Source organism: Dipodomys merriami, unplaced genomic scaffold (assembly GCF_024711535.1).
Source record: "Dipodomys merriami isolate MVZ:Mamm:240054 unplaced genomic scaffold, mDipMer1.0.p SCAF_1, whole genome shotgun sequence".
Classification (NCBI taxonomy): Eukaryota; Metazoa; Chordata; class Mammalia; order Rodentia; family Heteromyidae; genus Dipodomys; species Dipodomys merriami.
The window spans coordinates 1,726,488-1,748,997 of NW_027202270.1; the positions used below are offsets into that span (position 1 = coordinate 1,726,488).

The window sequence follows — 22,510 nt, forward strand, 5'->3', positions numbered from 1 at the left end:
TTAGAACCCACGGTTGTCAAGTGGTGTAACACTGAGCTATACCCCAGTACTTTGCTTTTATTTACATTTTCTCTAGGAAGATGAGTAAGAGCATTTCACTTGTGTTCCTGAATGAGATTTTGGTCTAAGTATTACTGTGTGTGTGTGTGTGCATGCGCGCGCGCGCGCGCACACACACACACACACACACACACAAGACTATCGACATGTGTTTCTATATTCAGTGATGAAGGAAATGTTCACAGTGATTCCTACTGAGAGAAACTTTGCATAATATAGTCCTAATTTAAATTTATAAGCTACATAATATATAAACTTCAGTATATGTACATAAATATATGTATTATATATGTATATATTTTAGAGTATTTGACTTTTACAACAAATTAGGGTTTAATGTGTTAGAAATACATATTAATTTATAGGCTGGGAATGTGGCTTAGTGATAGAGTGCTTGCCTAGCATGCATGAAGCCCTGGTTTCGATTCCTCAGTACCACATAAACAGAAAAGGTCGGAAGTGACAATGTGGCTCAAGTGGTAGAGTGCTAGCCCTAAGCAAAAGAAGCTCAGGGACAGTGCCTAGGCCCTGAGTTCAAGCCTCAGGACTGGCAAAAAACAAACAAAAAAGCCTCCATATTTTCAAAATAAAGTTGGGTACACGCTGACTTCTATGAGTTGATCCAAAGGTATAAGCAGACTTCATGAGCCTTTTCCCACACTGCCTTTACGAAGATTTGTACCACTCACCAGCTTTCTCAGGACCAGCATGCGGTCTCAATTCCATGTTCCCGGCCCTCTCTCCGAGCTGCACTTGCTTAGGCACTTTGGCCTTTTAGCTTTGGATGCCCCAGGGCTCGTCTTTGGCCATCTTCTCTTTCTGCTCTCTCCTCCTGGAAGTGGGGAATTTCACTGGTGTTATCCCATGTACTTTAGCTCAGAGCTAGGCTTAGAGCTGGCACCCGCTCTAGGAGCTTAGGGGGAAGCCCAGATTCGACATCCTGATACCGGTTTCCTGCTCACTCCCAGACCTTGTCCTCCCAGGACTCCCAACTCCCCCTTTCCTGCCCCACATGTAGCATGAGAGCCGTGCTTTCACTACCCTAATTTACAGTGTGCCATGGAGGAAGAACTCGGCGATGGAATAATCTTGAATGGACTTATGGCTGTACCCCATGGCAGATTTGCTAAGAAATCCTTGAGTTCCCATTTAAAGGGGTGAAGGGCAAAATATTCCTGAATAAAAGTCATCAGAACATGCACAGAGCCTGCCACTTTGTCACCGGCTCTGTCATTGACAGGCTGATCCAAACTACTGCTATGGCCCCTTCGGCGGTACCTGCTTCTGTCCTGGAACATTGAGTCCGAGCCTCAGAACCTGCCACCGAATGTGGCGGGAGGGGCTTTGCAGGTGGGCTTAGGTTAGGGCTCTTCAAATGGGGAGTTGGTCCCGGTCCTCGGGGTGGGTACTGGGCTATCGGAAGGTGATGCAGACGAGGATCAGAGGTGGAGGCAGAGCTGTGGGGACAGAAGTGGAAAGCAGGGTATTCACTTTGAAGATGGCAGGGACCAAGAGTTAAAGGCCTCTGGTGACCTCTTTGAGCTGAGAGCCTCATTGGAAGCAGCCCCATGGTGCCGTGGCTTTAGCTCCACCCATCCATCCATCCATCCATCCATCCATCCATCCATCCATCCATCCATCCATCCATCCATCCATCCATCCATCCATCCAGAGTTTGGCTTGTAGAATGTAAGGTAATACATATATACTAGTTACCCATTCAGTTTGTAGTCATATGTTACATATGGTAGCCACAGAAAACTAATGCACTAATGATTCTGTTATCACTCCTTTTATGATTCCTCTGCTTTTCTGTGCCTCAGTTTTCATACCTGTAAAGTGGGTTGGATAGGCAGATGGTAATAGCGTGCCTGTCATGTTTTGCCAGGCACGTTGCAAATGGTTTATGTAATGTCTGCTTGGCTGTCTCTGGATTGACCATGCTTGGTGGAGGTACGTCTGTGCCTCCAGTGCTTGTCCGTGCTCCTGTTTCAGTGTGGGCTGTCCTTGCCTTTCTCCCACATGCTCCTAGTACTCTGAAAGTTCACCCTGGGCCTTGCTGCTGGGGTTGGGGTATTACCTCGGGCCATCGTTGGGCTGAAGAATACAAACCTGGGGTGGATGCATGGGTCTCTGTTGCTCAGTGAAGACCAGATGCAATGGCAGGCTTATTGTGAGTGAGCTTTAGGGCCCACAGCTATCTTTTGGTGAGAGCAGTCCTCCAGAGTAGCTCCACAGTAAGAGCAGTGGTCAGAGAGCACAGGATGGGGAGTCCCTGGTCCCTGCCTGAGCTACACTCTCAGACGTCTGCCTGGCAGTAGTGGTCACCTGTTGATTTGGACACAGTGTGCTCCTCTCGGCTTCGGCCCTGTTGGTTCTACCTCTGCTGCCGTTGCTCCTCCGGTTTCTTGTTGATCTGTAGCCCTGGCTACACGGTTAGAGGCCTGGAGGCCACGGCACGACCTATCCCTGCCTGCTCCTGTCCTTCCTCCTTCATAATTGGGGACCATGGAGAGCGACAGTGACCCCGAGCCTCCTTGCCATCTGCATGTGTTGCTGCGGCAGGTGGAGAAGGAGGACAAATGTACGACTCAGGGCCAAGTGGCTGCGGAAGCACAGGGGTCGCCCTTATTTGGAGTGGTTCTGCATTTCGAATTTGAGTCTCTTATTGCCTCTGTTTCAGTTCAGTGCAGACACCAAGCGTTGCAGTACTGAGGGGCCGGACAGGGCAGCGGCCACGTAGAAGGCTGGGAAGAATGTGGGGATTTAGAGCCCTCCTCAGCCTTGAAGGCCTTGGGGCTCCCTGGCATCCAACCAGCATGCTCTGGGCCCCTGGCAGGCTTGCTTCCAGCATTTTATCTGTGTGATCTGTGTTGTCAGAGAGAGGGGTGTTGTAATTAACTGCTCTGAATGGGGTTTGGGCAGAATGAAGGACTGACCCCCACCCTGTTTTCCCAGGTGCATACAGACGGCTGGACAGGGCATTCCACCTAAGCCTGATCGCAGACATTCCCTTGTGGGCCCATCCGAAAGCCCCCACCTACCCAGACCAAATGGCTCTTTTGATAACCTCTGCCTTCTTGCTCCAACCCTACCACCCTGCACAACCTCCAACTCCACAGAAGGCGAGGTCCCTGCTGCTATGCCTCCGTAAACAGTCTCGGCCTGTTGAGAGTTGAGTCCAGCCTGCTCCTTGTCCCATTTTCCCTAACCCAGAAGATAGCAGGATCAGTACCCTGGCCTTAGTTATTTACAAAGCACAATTCTTTAAATGCCGAAAAAGTGAACTTCTCACCCCCATACCAGCCAAGAGGCTACAGGGCATCAAGGCCCTTTAAACTTCACATTTCAGTTTAAGTTAGGCATTATTTTGATTCCTAATTCTCCCAGAAGTGGAAAAGATCCCGATTCATTTCTTTTTAAAGTGTTTGTCACGGGACTTCAGAGTGAAGGCCGAGATAGAAATGGGCAGGCTACTGATCTTCATGAATCAATAGCCCACTGTCTTCAGCGCTCTCTGGTCACCTTTAGAACTCTGAATATTTCACAGAGCATTTTTCATACTACAGGAAGATCTGTACAAATGGCCTGCATGCACAGCATGGCCTTACTGAATGCCAGTACTAGGAGAGGTGGCCTTCTGCCCTAGCCAAGTCCAGGCCACTGTGTGCACACCTGTCAGTGAGATGTCCCCACTGTCCTTTGTTGTTTTGTGTTTTGCTGCATTGGGCTTGAATGCACACTTACTGTACAAGCACTCCACCCCAGTGGCCATTTCCCTGGGCCTGTCTAGTTTTTGGCTTTTGTTCTCCAGAAAAGATGTAAGTCAGTTGTGTAAGTCCTTGAAGGTTTGGACTGTGGGAAAGTGTTCAGCTCGACTGCAAGATCTGCTCACGCAGAGTGGGAGGAGTCCTTGTCTACTTAATTTTATTTTTTGTGGTGCAGGGCCTTACAAATGCTAGGTTAGCACTTTACCACTGGACCTTACATCCTGCCTGAAAATGAAAACTTTTTGTAGCACTAGCTGCTATGTAATTGAGTTTAGAAGCCCAGAGTGCGTGCGCACGTGTGTAATTTTTTTCTCTGATTCCTACACTCCAGAAATCGTCTAGGTTTTAGCAAGCAGCAGTGAAGCAGTGGTTTAGTTTGACTCCCCTGTGGACGGAAAGCATCTGAATCGCATCAGGCCCCGACCTCCAAGCCCGCGGCAGTGCTCTTCCTCACCCCTTGCCTTGAGCCTCTGCTGTGTGCCCCCACCACTGCGCTGCCACCGCCCCATCTCAACGTCCTCTAGCTCACCTCTGCCACCTGGGCGAAGGCACCCTTGTGTCCTGCAGGGCTGTGATTAGATGCCCTCTGTCTTCTTCCCCATATCTCCTTTCTATCACCAAAGGTCCTAGTCAGTTTGAAATGCCTGTAGTACTCAGTCCAGCTTGTATCTGTAGATCTGCACTGATCTTGACAGTAATGCTGGCAGACAGTTTTCTCAAGTTACTGCATGTGTTCTGGCTTGTCAGTAAGCATTGCCTTTAGTGAGTTCGTCACCAGAGGCAGTCTCTTGGCCAGTGGGCTTCCCCTCGGCCCGAAGTATTTCTGGGCTCACTTTCTAGGTGAAAAGGGTCAGAAATGCATCAGATAGGTGTATGCAACGGAGGGACCCCACACAGACCTCCCTGCATCCCACAGAGATCCAAGCCCCACCCACACTCCCACATGACCCAAGATGCCCAGTAGCAAGGAGGCTTCCTGTCACTACCCTACTGACACAGGTGCAGTGGATTCTCCGCGTTTACCAGTTCAGATCTCTGACCTCATGACTAATGAGGCTCAGTGAGATGACAGGAATCAGCGCCTGGAACAGTGCTCTCTTGAGCTTTGAGGCCTGTCTGGGCTTGGGGACTGCAGCATTCCAGCACAGTGGGGGGATGTGGACAAGGGGTGGGACTTGGGGATTTCCAGGCCCAGAATCAGGGCACTCAAGGCCAGTGTGGTGCTGTCTCCCATTCATATGTGGCCTGAGGTGGCTCTTCTCTGCCTAGAGGACAAAGTGTAGGGAAGTGACGGTTTAGGAAAGTGGGGCAGAGCGAGATGAAAGCTGACTTAGGTAAAAAGATGAGACGGGAGTGAAATACACACCTGGCGTTAATTGTAGCCTTTTATTTTTAGTAGTGAAAATAGTATTTCAGGGATTCCCAGTTGTCTCTGGGCTCTGCGGGCGGGCTTTGGCAGCACTTTTCTGTTGCCATTTTTCCTGGTGATGGCAGATGGTGGGGCTGGCTCTGCCTCGGGGCCACATCCTAACCTGGAGCAGCGTGGTCCTGAGCCACTTCCTGGGCCCAGAGCTTTTCAGGAAAAATAATTCTTTGCTGAGAGCCTCAAGCTGCAGGCCTTCCCACAGCAGTAATTATAAGGGAGCACGGCCTCTGGCCACAAACAAAACCAAGTCCTAGCTGCAGGTGGGCCCGGCTCTGTCTCATGTAGAATGCAGGGCCAGAGGGAGTGATGGCGCAGAGGAGCCTCGCGCAAGGCTGGAGGAGGCGTGTGGGAGTGAGTATGAGAGCTTCAAGTAGGTTTTCTCACGTTTTAGAGTTTTTCGTGATTGATGTGGACCGAGATTCCTGAGCATTCTTACCTATCCCGCCTTGCGGTTCCGGGCGAAGCACGGTCAGGAGCCTCTGAGCCGGAGGGCGCCCTCTGCCCTGGCGCTCGGCCTGCCCTCTCAGTCCAGAGGCATGCATGCCGCAGAGCAGCGGGGCAGCGGACTTTAAAAAGTGAGAAAATACACTTGAGGAAGTGTCACATAAAGTTGAGTTGAAGACAAAAGAAGGGTAGATAGGAAAGAATGGAATCGAAAGCTAGAGATTGTTCTAAAAGCTCTACAAGTCAAATATTAGACATTCCAGAAAAGAGAACAAAGAGGTGAGAATTGTGAACAAGTTTATTATTATTATTACTACTACTACTACTACTATTATTATTGGTTAAAAAGCTTAAACTCAGGGCTTGAGCATTGTCCCTGAGCTCGTTTGGTCAAGGCTAGTGCTCTACCATTTGAGCTACAGGGCCATTTCTGGTTTTCTGGTAGTTAATTGAAGATAAGAGTCTCATGGACTTTCCTGCCTGGGCTGGATTGGAACTGTGCTCCTCAGGTCTTAGCCTCCTGAGTTGTTAGGATTACAGGCATGAGCCAGGAGACTATTGCTCAAACAAGAGCAGACAGAGCACAGAAACCTCCATACTAAAGGACTAGTGGAGTTCTTCCCAGGTGCATGACTGAAACTTCCAGAATACAGACATGTAGACCATCTCATGATGTGTAGACACGTTGAGGAAAGTAAATCACAATACAGGATGCAGAGATGGCCTCACATTGTCACTGAGAATCTCACAAGTAAAGAGCAATGCCTCGGCTGGGGCTTTGTGCCCAGCTAGAGGGGAGATCAGGCTTTGCCAGACACGCATAGTTGATTGGCACCTCCTTTTGCAAGCCACTAGCGGGCCTGACTTCCTGCAGAGTGAAGGTGCAAACCTGAAACAGAGGACCAGGAAGAGCTAGCCTGGTCCCCAAGAGAAAAGGGAAAGCAGATCCAATATGGCAGCTGTGCAGACAAGGACACACCGGGCAGTTGCATCCAGAACCGACCCTTCTGCTGCTGTCTTCCCCTGAGGGGGCATACCCAAGTGAGTCTGCGGCTTTGCACCCGCCCTGTCTTGACCAAGTTGTTCACGCCCCTGGGCAGAGGCGCGTGAGCCTGGCAGGGACCCAGGACCAGCGGCAGTGCACCCCTGCGTTCATGTCGCTGCTGTTCCTTTAGGTAAGGAATGTGTCCTTCAGGATGGTGATGGAAAGATGAAGACCACATTCTGCCTGGCCAGCATTCTCCTTCTCCTGCCCCGACTCTTCCTCTGCCCCCACACAGGCCAGTGCCAACAGGAGGAAGTCATGGTTGCATGGTTGAAATATCTATTATTTTTCCCTGGAGTTGAATGAGTCATTCTTTACTAAAGAGATTCTCAGCTGTGGCCATGTTTTCTAGAACAGTGCTGCTTGTTATCCCACGTCTATATGATGACAGGAGAGTGTGTCAGGAAGAGGAGTTGATTCGTGTAATGGAAAATCAGTGTCCTTTTTTATGGTCTGTGTTTCAAAAGAAGGGATTGGGAGAGACGGGCAGCCTTTCCTGTTTGACTGAGGGCTGCTCCCCGAGGACTGTGCTTCTCAATGTAGTCTTTGTGTCCTTGCTGACGTCAGAAGCTGATTGTATTCATGTGTTTCTCAAGGCCCAACCTAGAAAGCAATTTTAAACTCTGCCATCGAATATTCATGAGAAGACAGGCTTTTTTGTTTTGATGCCACATTCTTTAAGTAGAGAAGGTTTCATTGTTTTCTTGGGGCACTGTGGGTCAAAAGCACCAGCAGCTTCCCGAACTTTCGGCATTTCCAGTGGTTTTGATGCAGAGATAGCCCAAGTCCGGTTTGACGCAGCGGCCAGTGCTCGCGCGCACTTGTGAGTGAATGGGGACTGTGGCTCCCACTCTGCAGCCGGCTCTCCAGCAGGCCAGGGCCTGGCGTGGCTCACAGCCCCCTCCTGGCCTTCAGACGCTGGCCGGGACGTGGGAGAACGCGTTCTCGGGAGCTCTTGGCTGGTTCTCTGCGGGTGCGGGTGTGAAGCCTTGTGTCTGTGTCCATCAAGACAGCATTATTTACGGCGGGGAAGCAATAGCAGAGTCCCTTTGTGGGGCGTGCAGTGCTTGCAGCAAATGGTTTTCCAACAGCTTAGAGTGAAGCTTGCTGCTTGGCTCAGGACGGCAGACATCCTCTTCCACCTTCAGCAAAAGCGAGGAAATGCTTCCGAGAGCCTGTAACAGCTCTTTGCCCCTGACCCGGCCCTTAGTTGTGTGTTCCCCTTATAGCAGTACTGTAGGCCAGGGGGGGCCGAGGAGGGGCCCCGCAGGCCCCTGGTGTGCAGCAGACGCTCGGCTGGTTCTGGTCAGCACTCAGGTGTGGGTGTCAGCTCAGCTCAGCCAACCGCCCAGAGCTCTGCAGAGCCAGGGGCAGCAGGACGCCCTGGGTGCAGCGTAGCCTCCACCTCCTCCCTCCTGCGCTCGTAGGCTCATGTTAGCAGATGCTTAGTGTTTCCAGATGCTTCAGACCAGATGTCAGTTTGCATGTCCTTTTAAGTGACTGTGTGATTCTAGCTCAGGAAAACGGGAGAAAATTTTGAGGGTGGAAGCTTGCGGAGTCTGTGTGGAGTCCTGCAAAGCCATCCATTTCACGGGCCCCCTTTGCCCCCGGACTAAGTGTCTCAGCTACCACTGGAGTGGCTGCTTTCTGTCCACTCCCTAATCCCAACCCACATCCGTGTTCCGGTACTTCACCTGAAGCCTCTGCTGCTGTCTGTGTGCACCCCTGCCTCCTGCTCCACTCCCCAGCCTGCAGAGATGCTCTGGGCAACTCCTGTATCAACTCTGCAGCCTTCTGCTCACCTCTTCCCCACCCCCACCCCCGCCCCTGCCCCAGGCTAGCAGTGATGCTTCCACACGGTCCTCCAGGCCTGTACTGCCTCTGTGCATCCCCACCCCACAGCCATAGCCATGCTCCAACCCTTGCAGATGCAGTGCTACCTTTTGACCTGGCCATTAACAAATTGCACTAGGGCCAGCCTCCTAAGACGTGTGTGTGTGTGCACGCGTGCACACGCACACACGCACGCCATGGACAGAGAGCGCTGTCTCCATTTTACCAGTAAATACACGTATCAGAGGAGATACTTGGCCAAGCATGGTTTTAGAGTTAGTAAAAGGAATCCCTGACAGGCTGTTATATCTTCTGTGGACTATTTCTAAAGAGATTAACTACTAGACATTTCTCACAGTCTCCCAGTGTCTGTGAGAATTAGAAATCAGTGCTAGAGGCTGGACAGAGTGGCAGATCACCTTGGACTCATGTGTATGGCATGGCCTTGTTTACAAGCAGGGCCCTAGGTTATATTGGCACACCTGGAAGGAGGAGCCACACTTGATTCCCACACAAAAGGCCAAGAGGGGTAACTCCATACAACAGGAAGCAATGTGGTTGTTTTATTCCCATGATTTGAATCTAGGACCTCACACTTGCTCAGCTTGCTTGCTCAATTGATACTCTACCACTTGAGCCATGCCTCCAGCCCAGCTTTTGCTGGTTATTAGGGAGATAGAGAATTGAGAATTTTTCTACCTGGGCTGACCTCAAACCACAATCCTCTAGATCTCTGTTCCTGAGTAGCTAGGATTACAGGTACAAGCCACTGCTGCCCAGTTCTTTATGTATTCTTATTTAAGGTAACATATTATTACTTAACTACAGTAGACTCAGAGACATTATAGGCTAGTCTCATTATTCATATGCACTCAAACATTATAAGTAAAATGGCAACAGACTAAATCCATAAGTGAATGTATCTTTGCATAACTCAGAAAAACTTATTCACAGAAAGCAGAGGCAGGTAGCCTCTAAGCCACCACAGAGATGAACAGTGAAAGGAGACCCCGTTCTGATCTCTACAGGCCTGGGGTTTGAGGGGCAGCTAGCTCTCCAGCGTGTGACAGCCCCGCCCTGACACTGGAGAGCACCCTGGGAGAGTCTCCATCGGGAAGTTGGTCACTCTCGTTTCCGAGTTTGGTTGCTCAGTTCTCCTAGGAAGCAGAACTGAATTTTGATTCCTAAAAGGGTTGGGGGGGGGAGTACATATGCTTTATAAAACGGGGATTTCCATTTTTCCCTGTTTTGTAATCAAAATAACCATAAAAGTACAGGAAGGACACGTGTGGCCCCATGTGTGTGTGTCGGGGTGCTCACTACCATCCTTCCTTCTTCTCAGGTACTCATAAATCAAGTCATCCGGCCTGCTGCTGTGTGAGAAAGCACCGGTACCATAGGTTCAGAGGAAGCAGGGGGGGAGCACTCCCCAGAGCCGGCCAGGCAGGGAGCCCACGGCGGGCACTGGGACCTGCCAGGCTCTCCTGACGGCCTTTGGGTTGCTTCCTCTTGGCTAGAAGAGTGGCCCAGGACAGGTGCCCCTCGGTTCTGCCATTCCCTGCTCTGTAGTCTCTCGTTGGCCCGGCCCCAGGGAGCTCCGAAGGGCTGTAGGCCAGGTCGGAAGCCAAGGATGACGAGCACCCACGTATGTTTTGTGTCAAGGACCCTGAGCTCCCTTCAGGCCCCATCCTGAACTTCGCCCAGGGAGCCTTGCTCTGAAACGTGATGACCCCTTCTAATGGCAGATTCCAAGCTGTAGAGAGGTCACGGTTACACTGCCCACAGCTTTCCCAACCTTGCCTGAATCGCACAAAGAGGACGGGAGGTGTGCTCCATACACCTCAACTAATAGAGCACCAGCTGTGAGGGGAAAAGGGGAACAAGTCCTCAAGTTCAAGCCCTGCATGTGCAAAAAAGACAAACTATACAAATAAACAACACAGAAATGAGGCGAGTCCTCAGACCGGAGCCTCCAGCTAGTTGAGGACTTACTGCCTGGCAGGACCACAAAAGTGGTGTGGTCTGAGACCACTTATGAGCTGCTTGATTGGAATTGGTGGGCTTTGGGGTTGTGCGGTGGGTGCAGGGAACTGGGTATGGCTGGGTCTCTGTCTGAGGCAGAGGCCATTTAGCTTCTGGGACTAGAAGCCCTGTGCGCTGGGCCAGGTCCTGGGCGTGCAGCAGCCATACTCGGCGAGCCACCTGGCATGTAAGGTGCTGACAAGTGGGACCAGGAGTTGGGCCTCTCATTGGCTTTATTTTTTCTGAGCCTCTTCTGGTGGGCAAGCCCTCCACCTTCATTGGCCCTGGATTCAGCTTGTTGGTGGATAAAGAAAAGCGGGGGGAGGGGGGAGGAGGGATGGGAGGGGGCGGTTTGTAGGGAAGGACTGCCCGAGAGCACACCTGTTGACAATGTCATGTGGGGTGCTGGGGTGCTGATCTTTTAGAGTCATCTTTCCTCTGCATTATTTTTCTGGCCTGAATTTGGAATCGATTCGTGAGCAACAGGATTGATTCAGCTTGTGCTGTTAATCAAAATCACCTGTGGCCTTCCCTCACCGGTCCATGAGCACGGTGTGGGTCGCTGTGGGGAATGTGCTCCACAGAGCCGGGCACAGTGCATTGGCTGTGGGTAAACATGTTTTCCAAGAGAGCACTCATTTGCCATGGAAACAGGCTCTCGCTCAAGCCTCTATCTGAACTACTTGGGGGCACACACTGTTCTTGGGGCTCACACATGGCTGCAGTGGCTTCATTAGGGAAAACGAAGAAGAAAAGGAACAGGCAATTTGCCCATCCAAGGGCTGGCACTTGGTGCTCTCCTTGCCTAACTGGAGGCCTTTTTTGTACTTTCCCTTTATTGACGTCACAACATGATGTCAGGTGGACCTTGGGGCCTATAATGGAGCCCTTGGCAAGGAGGGCTTCCATTCTGGGGCTGGGAGCGGAAGAGCTTGCTACGTGTCTCCTGACTTGACCTTTTAACATCTTCGTACTTGTAAGATGAGAGCCCTAGGGACCCCTAGGTCTTTGTTTTGAGTCTTTTGGTCTAGCATTGGGAAGAGGCACGGGTGCTGTTGCCGGTGGGGGTCTGGGGGTGCTGGCCTGGCCACTGCGTTGGCCTGCTCTCATGCTGTGTTCTTTCTGCAGTGGATGTGGCCACGGCACTGCCTCTGCAAGTAGCCCCCACAGCAGTGCCCATGGACCTGCGCCTGGACCGCCCGTTCCCGCTGCCCGTGGCGGAGCCGGCGCTGCGGGAGCAGCAGCTGCAGCAGGAGCTCCTGGCCCTGAAGCAGAAGCAGCAGATCCAGCGGCAGATCCTCATCGCCGAGTTCCAGCGACAGCACGAGCAGCTCTCGCGGCAGCACGAAGCCCAGCTGCACGAGCACATCAAGGTGAGAGGCCAGGCGGGCTCAGGCAAGTCTGCTTCCTTCCCTGACGCCACTTTGCCAGGGGCTCTCTGGGAGACCCCTGCTTCCTTCTGCCTCAGTCTGTCTTCCGTGGGGCACAAGCCCTCTGCACTACAGAAGCTGGTGCAAGGGACCCCACCCACCTGTCTTTCTATGACAAACACACTCACGTGCTTTGTGGAGGACGCAGGGTGTGGTGGCTCACAAGACTCGCCTAAAATACACTAAGAGTAGCGAGACTGCCAGCAGGAAGACACACTAAACTAGGGCCAGTCACCCCTGGGGGGTCCCGCCTCGTTTTCTTCTTTGGACTTTGCTCAGTTTTTTCCATTATGTTTAATAACTGGCAAAAGATAATGTTTTCTTTTAATTTAAGATTAATAAGAAAACTTCTCACAAAGACCTCTTTGTATTCACTGTCTACAGATGTTCAATATGATCCCAGATTTGAAAACTGAACAAATTGGAAAAGGAACACGAATGATTGATATCCAGGGAATCACTCTTGGGATTCAGTTTTGTGATTATTTTGTGAGGTTGGCAAGCCGTGAAGCCTGCGATCGTGATCTTGCTCACTGTGGTAAAGCTGTGCAGGGCAGTGCCGTTACACTTGTGTAGATAATTGCAAATTGTGTAGTAGTCACATTAGACAAGAAAGCCCCCCCACCAGGTTGTAGCAGTTACCCGTTAACAGTATCGGCAGCAAACACACAGTTTCTGTGGTTCAGGAACCACTGTGGTCCTGATTGGCTGTAAGCATTGTGGAGGGTATGGCCAGGCACCCTGAAGTTGTAACCATTGTTAGTCAGGGGGTCATGTCTGAGGGACCAGCTGGACCATGGCTGGAGGGTGGTGCCCAGAAGCCTTACGTCCTCATCCAGGTGCTTGTCCATGGCCTGGTAGTGCCTTTCCCAGAGCACAGGACTGAGTTGGGGGCCAGACAGAGCATCTCGAGGGCCTCACCTGTGTATGGCACACCACCTTGGCACGTTCCTCTGGGCACCTCAGCAGCCTCATGCATTGTGGGAAGTCTTGGAGAAGGGATTCTGCCTGGGTGGCGTGGCAGGCGGTCCCGTGCTCACAGCCGTTCCCCAAGTCAGGGAGCCCACTCGAGCCCAGCCTGCCTGGAAAACGGGCCCAGCAGCAGCTCCCCGAGAGGGCACCTCGAGAGGCTTGTCCCCAGCCTCAGTCCTAATGAGGTGAGATCTGGGAAGTTTCATCCTGGACTCTTGAGTGCTGCATTGGAGGCCGGGCGTTTGGCGTTTCGCTGTCTTGGGGGTAACCGTCTCTGCTCACACTGCCCGGTGCTCTTCGTCTGGAGGGGCTGCTGAGGGCTCCACATGCCCCAGACCTGCTACTTGGTGGAGTGAGTCCATGTCAGGCCTGGGCCTGCTGGCGAGGGCTTTGCTCTGCTGGTAACTGCCCAGTACTCCGTGCTGCAACAGCCCAGACCCGTGTCCACTGGGAGCACTGGTGTCCAGGACCGGGTATTTCAGACTGGCCTCTGGCAGTTGGTGTGTGCCAGCTGGAAGGCACAGTCGGTGGAAGTCTTTCCAGGTAATGCCCACCTGCCCTCATCGTGCTGGCCTTTCTGCAGCTGACCGAGAAGGGACTCAAGACTGTCTTAGGCACTTCTTGAGCACCAGCTTCCCAGTGCTACGACTCCTAAGCCTTAGGTCTTTCATGTCCTGCGTATGGCTAGCCCTCACAGAGCTTACGTGACTCGTCCCCAGATGTCTTGTGACCTGGGGCCACAACAGGCCCTTCTCATCCTCTCATTTAAACCTGAGGAGGAGGAGCGCCTCCACGGATCACAGGCCGTTCCTGTCCCCTCAGAGGTCCTGCTCTGTGCTGCCACCTGCAGGTGGTTGACTGCATTGCAGCTCTAGGTGGACCTGTAGAGCCTGGAGCTTCTTCCTACTGTCATTTTGAGAATCCAGCTAGAATAGCAGGTTCCACAGTCAGCGCCAGGTTTCTCTCTGGGGATCTGGCTTTGTGGGCTAGGTCAGCTCTCCCAGGGACCTGCCTGACCTGGTGCAGGCATCTAGTGTTGCACGAGGGCTGGACCACGCCCTCTACGCCCCTCTCATGAGGCTGACTAGTTTGGAAGGGCACCATGTGAGTGCACAGGGCTCCTGCAGACCCGTCCGGAGCCTGGCTGTGGACAGGCTGAAAAGGCTACCTGGGTGTTCCCGCCCTTATCTATTCCTGGCTCGGTTGTGCACACCACCAGAGCCTTGAAGCCTGTGCAGTGAGGAGTGGCCTGAACATCAGGCTCTGGCCTTGTGGTACAGAGCAGTAGCAAAATGAACTGTGTGTTCTTTCTGTGTCCAGTCCAGCTGGTATCCTTTCCAAGGAAGGGAGTGGGAGACTGAGACTCAGAAATGCACACACTCTGTGTGGGGTCTGAAGGTTAGTAAGCAAAAAGCATAAAAACGTTCCTTTGGACTGAGCAGGATGGCTGTGCCTGTAATCCCAGCTACTTGGGAGGCTGAAACCGAGAGAAACTCAGTTTGAGGCCAGCCTCAGCAGGAAAAGTTCATGAAGCCTCTCGTCGGTCCGTGGTTTGGGGTGAAGGCAGTGGCATGTATCTGTCATCCAAGCCGTGTGGAAGCATGGGTGAGCCAGGCCACCCTGGGCGAAAGGTCTCTGAGACTCCAGCTCCAGGAGCGGGACTAGATGCAGGGGTGTGCAGCCGTGATCCCCAGACAGCATGAGAAGCCTGAAGTGGGCTGATTGTGGCTCAGGTGTGTTCCCAGATGAAAAGCAAGACTCAACCTAAAACGACCAGCGAAAAGCAGGGCTGGAGATGTGCTTCAAGTGATCGAGTATCAGCCTCTAACCACAGTAGCACAGAGGACCTGCCTCCACGCCCCGTGCTGTAGTTCCCCCACAGTGTGGGACTGGAGAGGCCTGAGAGTCCATTCCTGGCTTAGCAGCTGACGCTGGTATCAACAGACCCTCTGAGACACGGGGGCTCCCAAACCTTCCGGTGGAACCAGTTCTGGAGGCTGGGTTCCAGGAAGCACTGAGAGCTCAAGGTTACATTTCATTCAAGGTTTTAATTGTTTTATTTTCTCATCAAAATGGAGATCATAAAAGCCTTTAAACTACATCACTGTATCATTACATTAGCAGGCTTTTGTTTTGATGATTTAAAGTCTCTTCCTGCAGTCATATTGTTAACGGCATTTGGCAGTGGTGTTTGTCAGACAGATTTCTTGAACATACAATCTAATTAGTGTCATTAAATCATCAGTGAATTTGAATAGAATTTTATAATTGGAATGGGAGTAGTTTTAAAAATATAACTTAAATTGCTAATTTGGGGTAAATCAAGGCTTGGTAAGAATTTTAAATGCTCAGTGCTAAGGATTAAGCTTGAACTTGAAATAGCTCCTGTGCTGTCCATATCAACCTCGGCTTTGCAGTCCTGACCCCCCACCCCCACCCCCCACAGTCAGTTCCAAGTATGTGTATCTAGAGGAATCGAGAGGCTGTTATATACTAGGTAGATTGCCTTGCTGTATTACTGAAGAAGCGTAGATTCTTGATGTTTACAGTTGAAAAACAGTGCAGATGAGTAGTGGCACAACCCTGCCCCTCCTCTGCTCCTCAAGAGCCCCAGGCCTGGAACTGGTTTGAGGCAGGTAGCCAGCCTTATCTTTACCTTTCCACGGGAACTAATGCGGCATTTTTCTCCTCACCCTGGTCCTTGTGATGTGTACACACTGCTCTTCTGTAGCCTCTGTGTGCTTTACTTCACCTGGCCTTGTGGCTGAAGAACTGAGTGTCACATTGCTATTACTATTCCATACAGCTGAGGCCTGCAGCACAGAGGTCGACGACCTTTCTTAGCAGCTCTTGGTTTCCTAGAGTTCCCAAATTTCCCCTTTCCATTCGCTGATCCCTTCCATATACTGCTGTTGATACAAACCCAGTACGACAACTCGAGGTACCTTGGCAGCCTGAAGTGAGTGACCAGCTGTCTATGACAGAGAGAAGAAAAAGGGAACAGGCAGCCATTGGGACACAAGATATTCCTGCCAAAACAGACCATAGATGTATGTATCCTGAAAGTCTCAGGCAGGGGCATCTCAGAAAGCATCTGAGTGGCTTTGAAACACAGGGCCTGTTGGCAGGGCTGGTGCTAAGCCGGCTCCTCCGTGGACGGTGCTGTTAGCCAAGTGTGCGTGGACAGGGGGTAATCAGGGTCCCTCCCTAAGCCTGAGCCAGGTGCTCACCTGGACACCATGGGTCCTTGGTACTCCTTGTGCACAGTACAGGCCTCTTCTGTTCCTCGTCTTTTCTGCACTTCCCTGGTTGCTCGTGTGGACAACCGTATTTCCATATTCTGAGTGGCTATTTGTAGTTATACAGAGGCACTTCTTATGAATAAGAGTATTATTTGAACTATTATGTATTGTTCTTTGGATGTTTCATTGCAAAATAGTTATCTACTTGTCTTACCCTTATTCACAAGTGAAAATGTTCTTTTTCGGTAGACTAAAAACAGCACCTCTGCCTCCGGCTGAGAGTGTACGTGTCTGCCTCTGTGTCCGGCTGGCAGTGTTCTTGCGTGAGCACCTGCAGCTTTGATGGAAAACTACACAGCCTGTGGGTCGGCCTTGCTTCTCTCTTCTTCCCTCATGGTGGTCCTAAGCTTGCCCACTTCTCCTTCCAGATGTGCCAGAACCATTCCAAAGTTTCCAAAGTTGGTCTGGAAATGTGTTAGAATAGCCATGATAATAACCACTAGTGAGTTTCTAGTTTAGAAACATGATTTTCCATCCTTAGTGGACACCTTGTTTTAATTTTCTCTTATAATGCTTAAAGGTTTTAGATTTAAGTATTAGGCGCTTCATATTTTGCTTCTACAGTTAGTATATTCGTTTCCTCAGTCTTCCCTTCTCAGTTGCTATCAGCATACAGACAAGCTCTGGGTGTTACGATTTTATTTGCTTACTACCAATATATAGAATTTTTTTTACTAGTCCTAATAATTTTTAATGGATTATTTCATGTTTTCCTTGTTAATAATGCTACTTACAAATGATAACTGTGTCCTTTAAACTAAAGCATCCAGAACAATGTCAAGATCTTGGCAAATTTTGTCTCTGCTGGCGTTAGACGTCTAGATGTCATGTGGTCTGCCATAGCACATGGCTGAGTCTGTGGGGTCCTGACTCAGACAGTGCTCTCCTCCCTGCCAGCCGGAGCCGCTGCCGCTATCACCCTCTTGTCCAGAAGGAGACCTGGGGAAGGCCAGACTATTAGAGATCACTTCGTTTTATCATAGTTCATTCATAAAACCTCTATGATAACACCAGGACGTGTGAAGAACACAGTGAATAAAAACATGTCAGAGCCGAATCCTAATTGTGTAAATCTATTACTGTAAGCATAACTTAACTAATGTAAGACTACATGAATATACTTCAAACTAAACAGCTTTCCTGGCTGTTTGCATACATTTCTTTGTGTAATTAGCAATTATCATTAGATTTAGATTTGCTGAACAGCTGTTGATAATGTGGGTTGGTGGTAAATGACAAAGGATTTGGGTGCTCGAGGCTGTAGGCCATGGCATCGTACTGAAGATAAGATGTCCATCCTACCCACACAGCTCCCCCGTGATCTTCTTCACCAGGGCCTCTGGGTACAAATACAGAGGAGGACCATCACTGTGGCACTCTGCTGCAGCTGCTCTTGCCATGGCCAGCCTCGGTATGTGCCCTTGGGACCCAAATTTTGTGTTTAGGTATTTGATCCATTTTTGCACTCACATGCAACTCAAAAGAATATAAATCAGGAGCACCATATCTTTGTATGCCAGTGGCTTACATCTGTAATTCTGGCACCCACCTTTCCAGCTAGCTGGAGACTGAGATCTGGAGGATTGTTTCCACGTCAACCTAAGCAAAAATAGTGTTCATGTAATTCCATCTCAGTGGAAGGAGCTGGGTGTGGTGGTGCACACCTATTCTCTGCTGTGGTGGGAAGCCTAAAACAGATTTGTGGTTCAGGTGCAGGCCCAGGCAGGAAGGAAGAGCCTATCTCAAAATCCGGCCTAGCAAGTCTGAGCCCTGAGTTTAAACCCCCAGTTATTGCCCCAAAAAACCCTTATGTTATATGTGTTAAGTAATATCATTCAGGTGACAAAATGAAATGATTCCATGTACTTCTCTGATGCTTACAGTGTTCAGGATAACAAATGTGGGCCAGTCTGTCTTTAAATTTTAAACATGGCTCTTGTTGAGTCAAATGATGGTTGAGTGCTTCATTTAAGGAGCGTCCGTTGTCTTGTATGTGTGGTAAGATGGGCTGTTGTGCTGGAGTAGGAGCTGCATGGAGCAATACCACTTCTCTGCACTAACTGGGTGGGGTGGAGGTGCTCAGCCCAGCCTTCACAAGCCTCGTCATGACACAAGGACGTCCTTCCTGTTCTCCCACGTGGAGTAGTTGGGACTCAGTGCCTCACTGCTTGCTTGTGGCTATCTAGGGATCTGTGCTTCCGAGATCTTTTCTCTCTTGCACCTCTGCCTCAGTGCCTCTGGGCGGGGGTTGGGGGACGACCAGTATCCCGTGTGCGCTGGCAGGGGCTAGACAAGCTGTGTTACCATGGCCGGAGCAGGGAAGGTCTGTTGCACATCCTTAGGCAGGCTTGGCCCACCAGCATTTCCACAGCAGGCATTTGTATGGCAAGACACGCACCACCCTGTGGCTTCCGTGCGTGGCTGTGTGGGGCCCTGACCGACATCTTTCTCCCCTGTACTGGTGGGACTGCCGGCTCAGCAGTTGCTTTTGTCAATTTGGAGTCATTACTTGTGGACATTCGCTGTGGTGAAGGTGTCATAAAGCATGCAGGTTCTGCTTCCAGGGGTTCGAGGATGTGGGAACCTGGAATTCCTGCACTAAATTCTGTGGCTCAGCACTCAGTCTGGAGCGCTCTGGCCCTGGCCTCTGCAGCAACCCAGCAAATGTGGGGTCAGGCCCCAGAGGGTCCCACCCCTGTTATACTGGGGCTTCCTGCCGATGCCTCCTGCTCACAGTGCAGACCAGCATCACCAGCCCTGGACTAAGTTTTGTCCTCATTGCTTCTCAGCATCACTTCACAAAATATTCTGTCATGTTTTATGTTTTACAGCACCTTCCAAACCACTCCTTACACAGGGCTAGGTCCTGCTCCTTCCCCTCCCCTTGCAGTGTCTTGCCAGTCTAACAGGTAGGAAATAAAAGCTGTTCACTCAGTATACTAATTCACATGTGCTGTTTAAAAATTTGGTGTGAGTGTGTGTGAGTGAGTGTGTGTGTGTGAGAGAGAGAGAGAGAGAGAGTGAGAGAGAGAGAGCATGTTACTGAGTGTCCCAAGAACTAGTTGATTAACAGTATGACTCTCCTCCTTCCCTGCTCCGTGGCCGTGGCATGGCCGTGCACTCTCAGTCGGCTCAGGAGGCGCAGCCCTAGCCAGTCCCCAGAGGCAGCTATGTACTCTCTCTATCACCCGTCCCAGCTGGCTCAGGAGGCTTGTCCTAGGCTAGTCCCCAGAGGCAGCTATTAGTGAGCAGTGGGACCCACTTGGGCTCCTCTCTACACCTGACACCTGGGGAGGCCATGTGGCGGCTGCCTGCAGTTGCTTGTGCACCTGCTGCATCTCCCCAGAGCAGAGCAGAGTTAGGCTGGTCGGTCCTGCGCTTTGGTTCTCCCGGGCTCCACCCGCTGCCTACACACTGCCGTCCTGGCTAGGTCTTGACTCTGGCCCCTGATAACACCAGGCTTCCTGCTTCCTGCAGTGTTCTGTGCTCCTCTTCCCTGGGGCTACAGTGTTTGCAAAGGTGACAGTGTGGACATGCAGTGCTCTTCAAAGACCCTATCTTGGCTGTGTTAAGAGAAAACAAGCAACTTCACGCAGTCCCAGCCTGCTGGAGCCATAGGTGCCCAGCTTTCCAGGGCCTGGAGGGGATGTGGGGAATGTAGACTCCAGGAGGATGCAGCTCTGCGGTGAAACTTGGAGGAGAAGCTTGAGGTAGCCCATGGCGAAGGGTGGGCAAGGCCTGGACCAACCAGACACCCCAGAAGTGCAGACTGTCATGCTCCTCTAGGCCCTGTCTCCTGTCCCTACCCCCCCTTCCCCCCCATTACCTTGGCCTCTGCACTGGGACTATCACCGAGGCCTGGCTTGTGTCTGCCTGGCCTGAGGCCCAGTGCTAGGGATTCTTGCCAGACTTCCCTGTGGTAGAGCTCAGTTTTGAGGGTGCTCTTACGGAGTGTCCAGGTTTTGGGGGAACATTGCATGGCACTCCGATGGGAGCTGAGTGATGGCTGTGCTGAGAAGGAGCGTGGAAGAATGACTCCCAGGCCCTGAGACGAGGGAGCCTTTGGATCTGAGTGACCCCTTCGATCCATTGAATAAATAAAGAAGGAGATGGTCCCATTTCGAGGACCCAGTGGTCCATAGAAATCCTGTCTAGATAGCAGGTTCCACCGGCTTCCTCCTGGGCCAAAGATGACTCCTTGCTTATTTTCCCCTCGTTTTAGACATTGTATCTGTTAAATGAAGGTAATTGGCCTGCCCTGTGCTTACTGAGGTGACACCATGACAGCCCTAAACATTTCTTAAAGTTAGAAAACAGCATATTATGAGTTGAGCCCAGTGCCCAAGGGCCGTGGACTCACCACTACAGATGCCTGCTGTCTGTCTCCTCTCTTCCCCTAGATTTTAGATTTCCTGCATTTTTCAGGAGTGCACCTGACACCTGCCTGTGTAACACAGAAAAGTAGGTAGTCAGCAGCCTGGGCCAGGCATGGGGCCCTCTGGGTGGGAGGCCTTGGGGACGAAGGGGCTTGATGCCAAAGCTCCACCCCGCTGCCCACCTTCAGCTTGAGCAGGGTCCCTGGTGGCAGAAGTGTGCGTGGATCATTAGCAGACACACACCTCCTTATGGGCATGCTTCGTGCGATGGTGGAGTAGGGGTCTGGAGCCAGGCCCAGAGGGACTGCAGCACCGCTGCCCCTCCCTGTCCAGCCTACACCCGTGGTTCCCACCCCCTTGTGGCAAACCGCATCCTCTTCAGCCCTATTCTTAGTTGCGCTAGGCACAGCGTCTCACCTGTGTGAGGCTCTCCTGCTGGGAGACCAAGAACAGGGACAGAAGCGCAAAGTCACAGATGTCTCTGTTCTGGGAGGGAGGGAGCAAAGTGCCTGTGGGAGGGGCTGAGAGGAGAGGAATGTGTATAGGGGGCCTGAGTGGTAGCATAAGTCGGTTCTGCTGGCTACTTCATGGTTCATACAGATCCAATCACAGAGTATTTGTTAAGCCCAATTAATGTAAGAAAGACGGAAAGATGGTCATAGTTGTTTTCTGTTTTAATTGTGTGACTAACCTAGAAGTGGCGCATGAGGGATTGTTCATGTTATTTTCACATTGCTGCCATGTATAATCAGGGAAACACCCTTGTCTGTTTTGAGATACCCACACCAGTATTGGGATCCAGGGGTGAGTGCGTGCGTGTGGGGGGGGGGAGGGGGCGGGGATGGAGCCCTTGAAGAATGTCTTGGAACACTTGCAGGCACATCTGGCTCCAGCAATGGATGCTGCACTCAAATGCACGTCCCTTTGGTGCCTGCCCCAGGAAGTGTGTGAGGGCCCTGGGTCCAGAGGACATGACTTGCAAATGGATTCGGCACTGTTTGGCAGAATCTGGGCCAAAGAGGCTGGTATCTGAACAGCGCTCTGACATTCCTGATCTGAATTGGTGTGAACGTATTCCATCATACCTGAGATCTCCTTTAATGGTTGGCTGGCAGGAGTTCCGGTTCAGGTCAGCTGTCCCACCTCTGTTAGCTCAGTCAGTTCTTTCTCCTGCTGGGCAGTGGGAGGGCATCTGTTCCCAACTACTCTCCTTTATGGATGCAGGCTTTTCTTTCTGATATGCTTTTGCTTTTATTCAATATCTTATGTGCTAAATTCCATTGCTGGAGTCAAAAAGCTAAATTCTAGGGATCTAATGTGTGATTCAAAGGTCTGCCTTGGCTTTACAATAACTGATGTTAAAATCTGGTAAGAATAATAAAATCTCTTTCTGGTTATGTTTTTCTTTTGCTTTCTTAGGAAAACTGGGCTGTAATCATCTTTTGATTGCTCATTATTGTCTACTATATTCTGTGAGTGAGCGCTCGTGCCTCAGCAGTCCTCTCTTCCCACAGAATAGAAGAGAATTCTTGGTGTTGCACGTGATAGTCTGGGGTTTGGTGCAGGTAACTGCGGGTTTTGGCTAGCATAAGTTGGCGCATCTCAAAAGCTCTGTTTAGATGGTCTTGGCTCTGTATCTCAATGATCCCTGCTTATCACCCAGTGCTCAGGGCAACACAGAGCTTGCCTGGAGGGCAGACTGAGGGAAATCTTAGTGAAGCCAAGTTCACCATAGCCCACCTCACTCTTCAAGAGCTGGGAGTACTGAGAGTCACCACCAGAATTGTGCCCTGGCACCTCTGCACTAAGATGCGGAGTCTGCCTTATCCT

The 22,510-nt window shown here is 51.1% G+C and overlaps 1 protein-coding gene across 3 annotated transcripts in view; it reads left to right on the forward strand.

Annotated features, from left to right (window-relative positions):
* Window positions 1-22,510, forward strand: part of Hdac4 (histone deacetylase 4) — a 249,019-nt gene that overhangs the window by 140,644 nt on the left and 85,865 nt on the right. For all 3 annotated transcript variants that reach the window (XM_070003862.1, XM_070003911.1, XM_070003844.1), the window contains exon 4: window positions 11,729-11,973. In XM_070003862.1, the coding sequence (XP_069859963.1) occupies window positions 11,729-11,973 (245 nt within the window). The remainder of the gene's footprint in view (window positions 1-11,728; window positions 11,974-22,510) is intronic.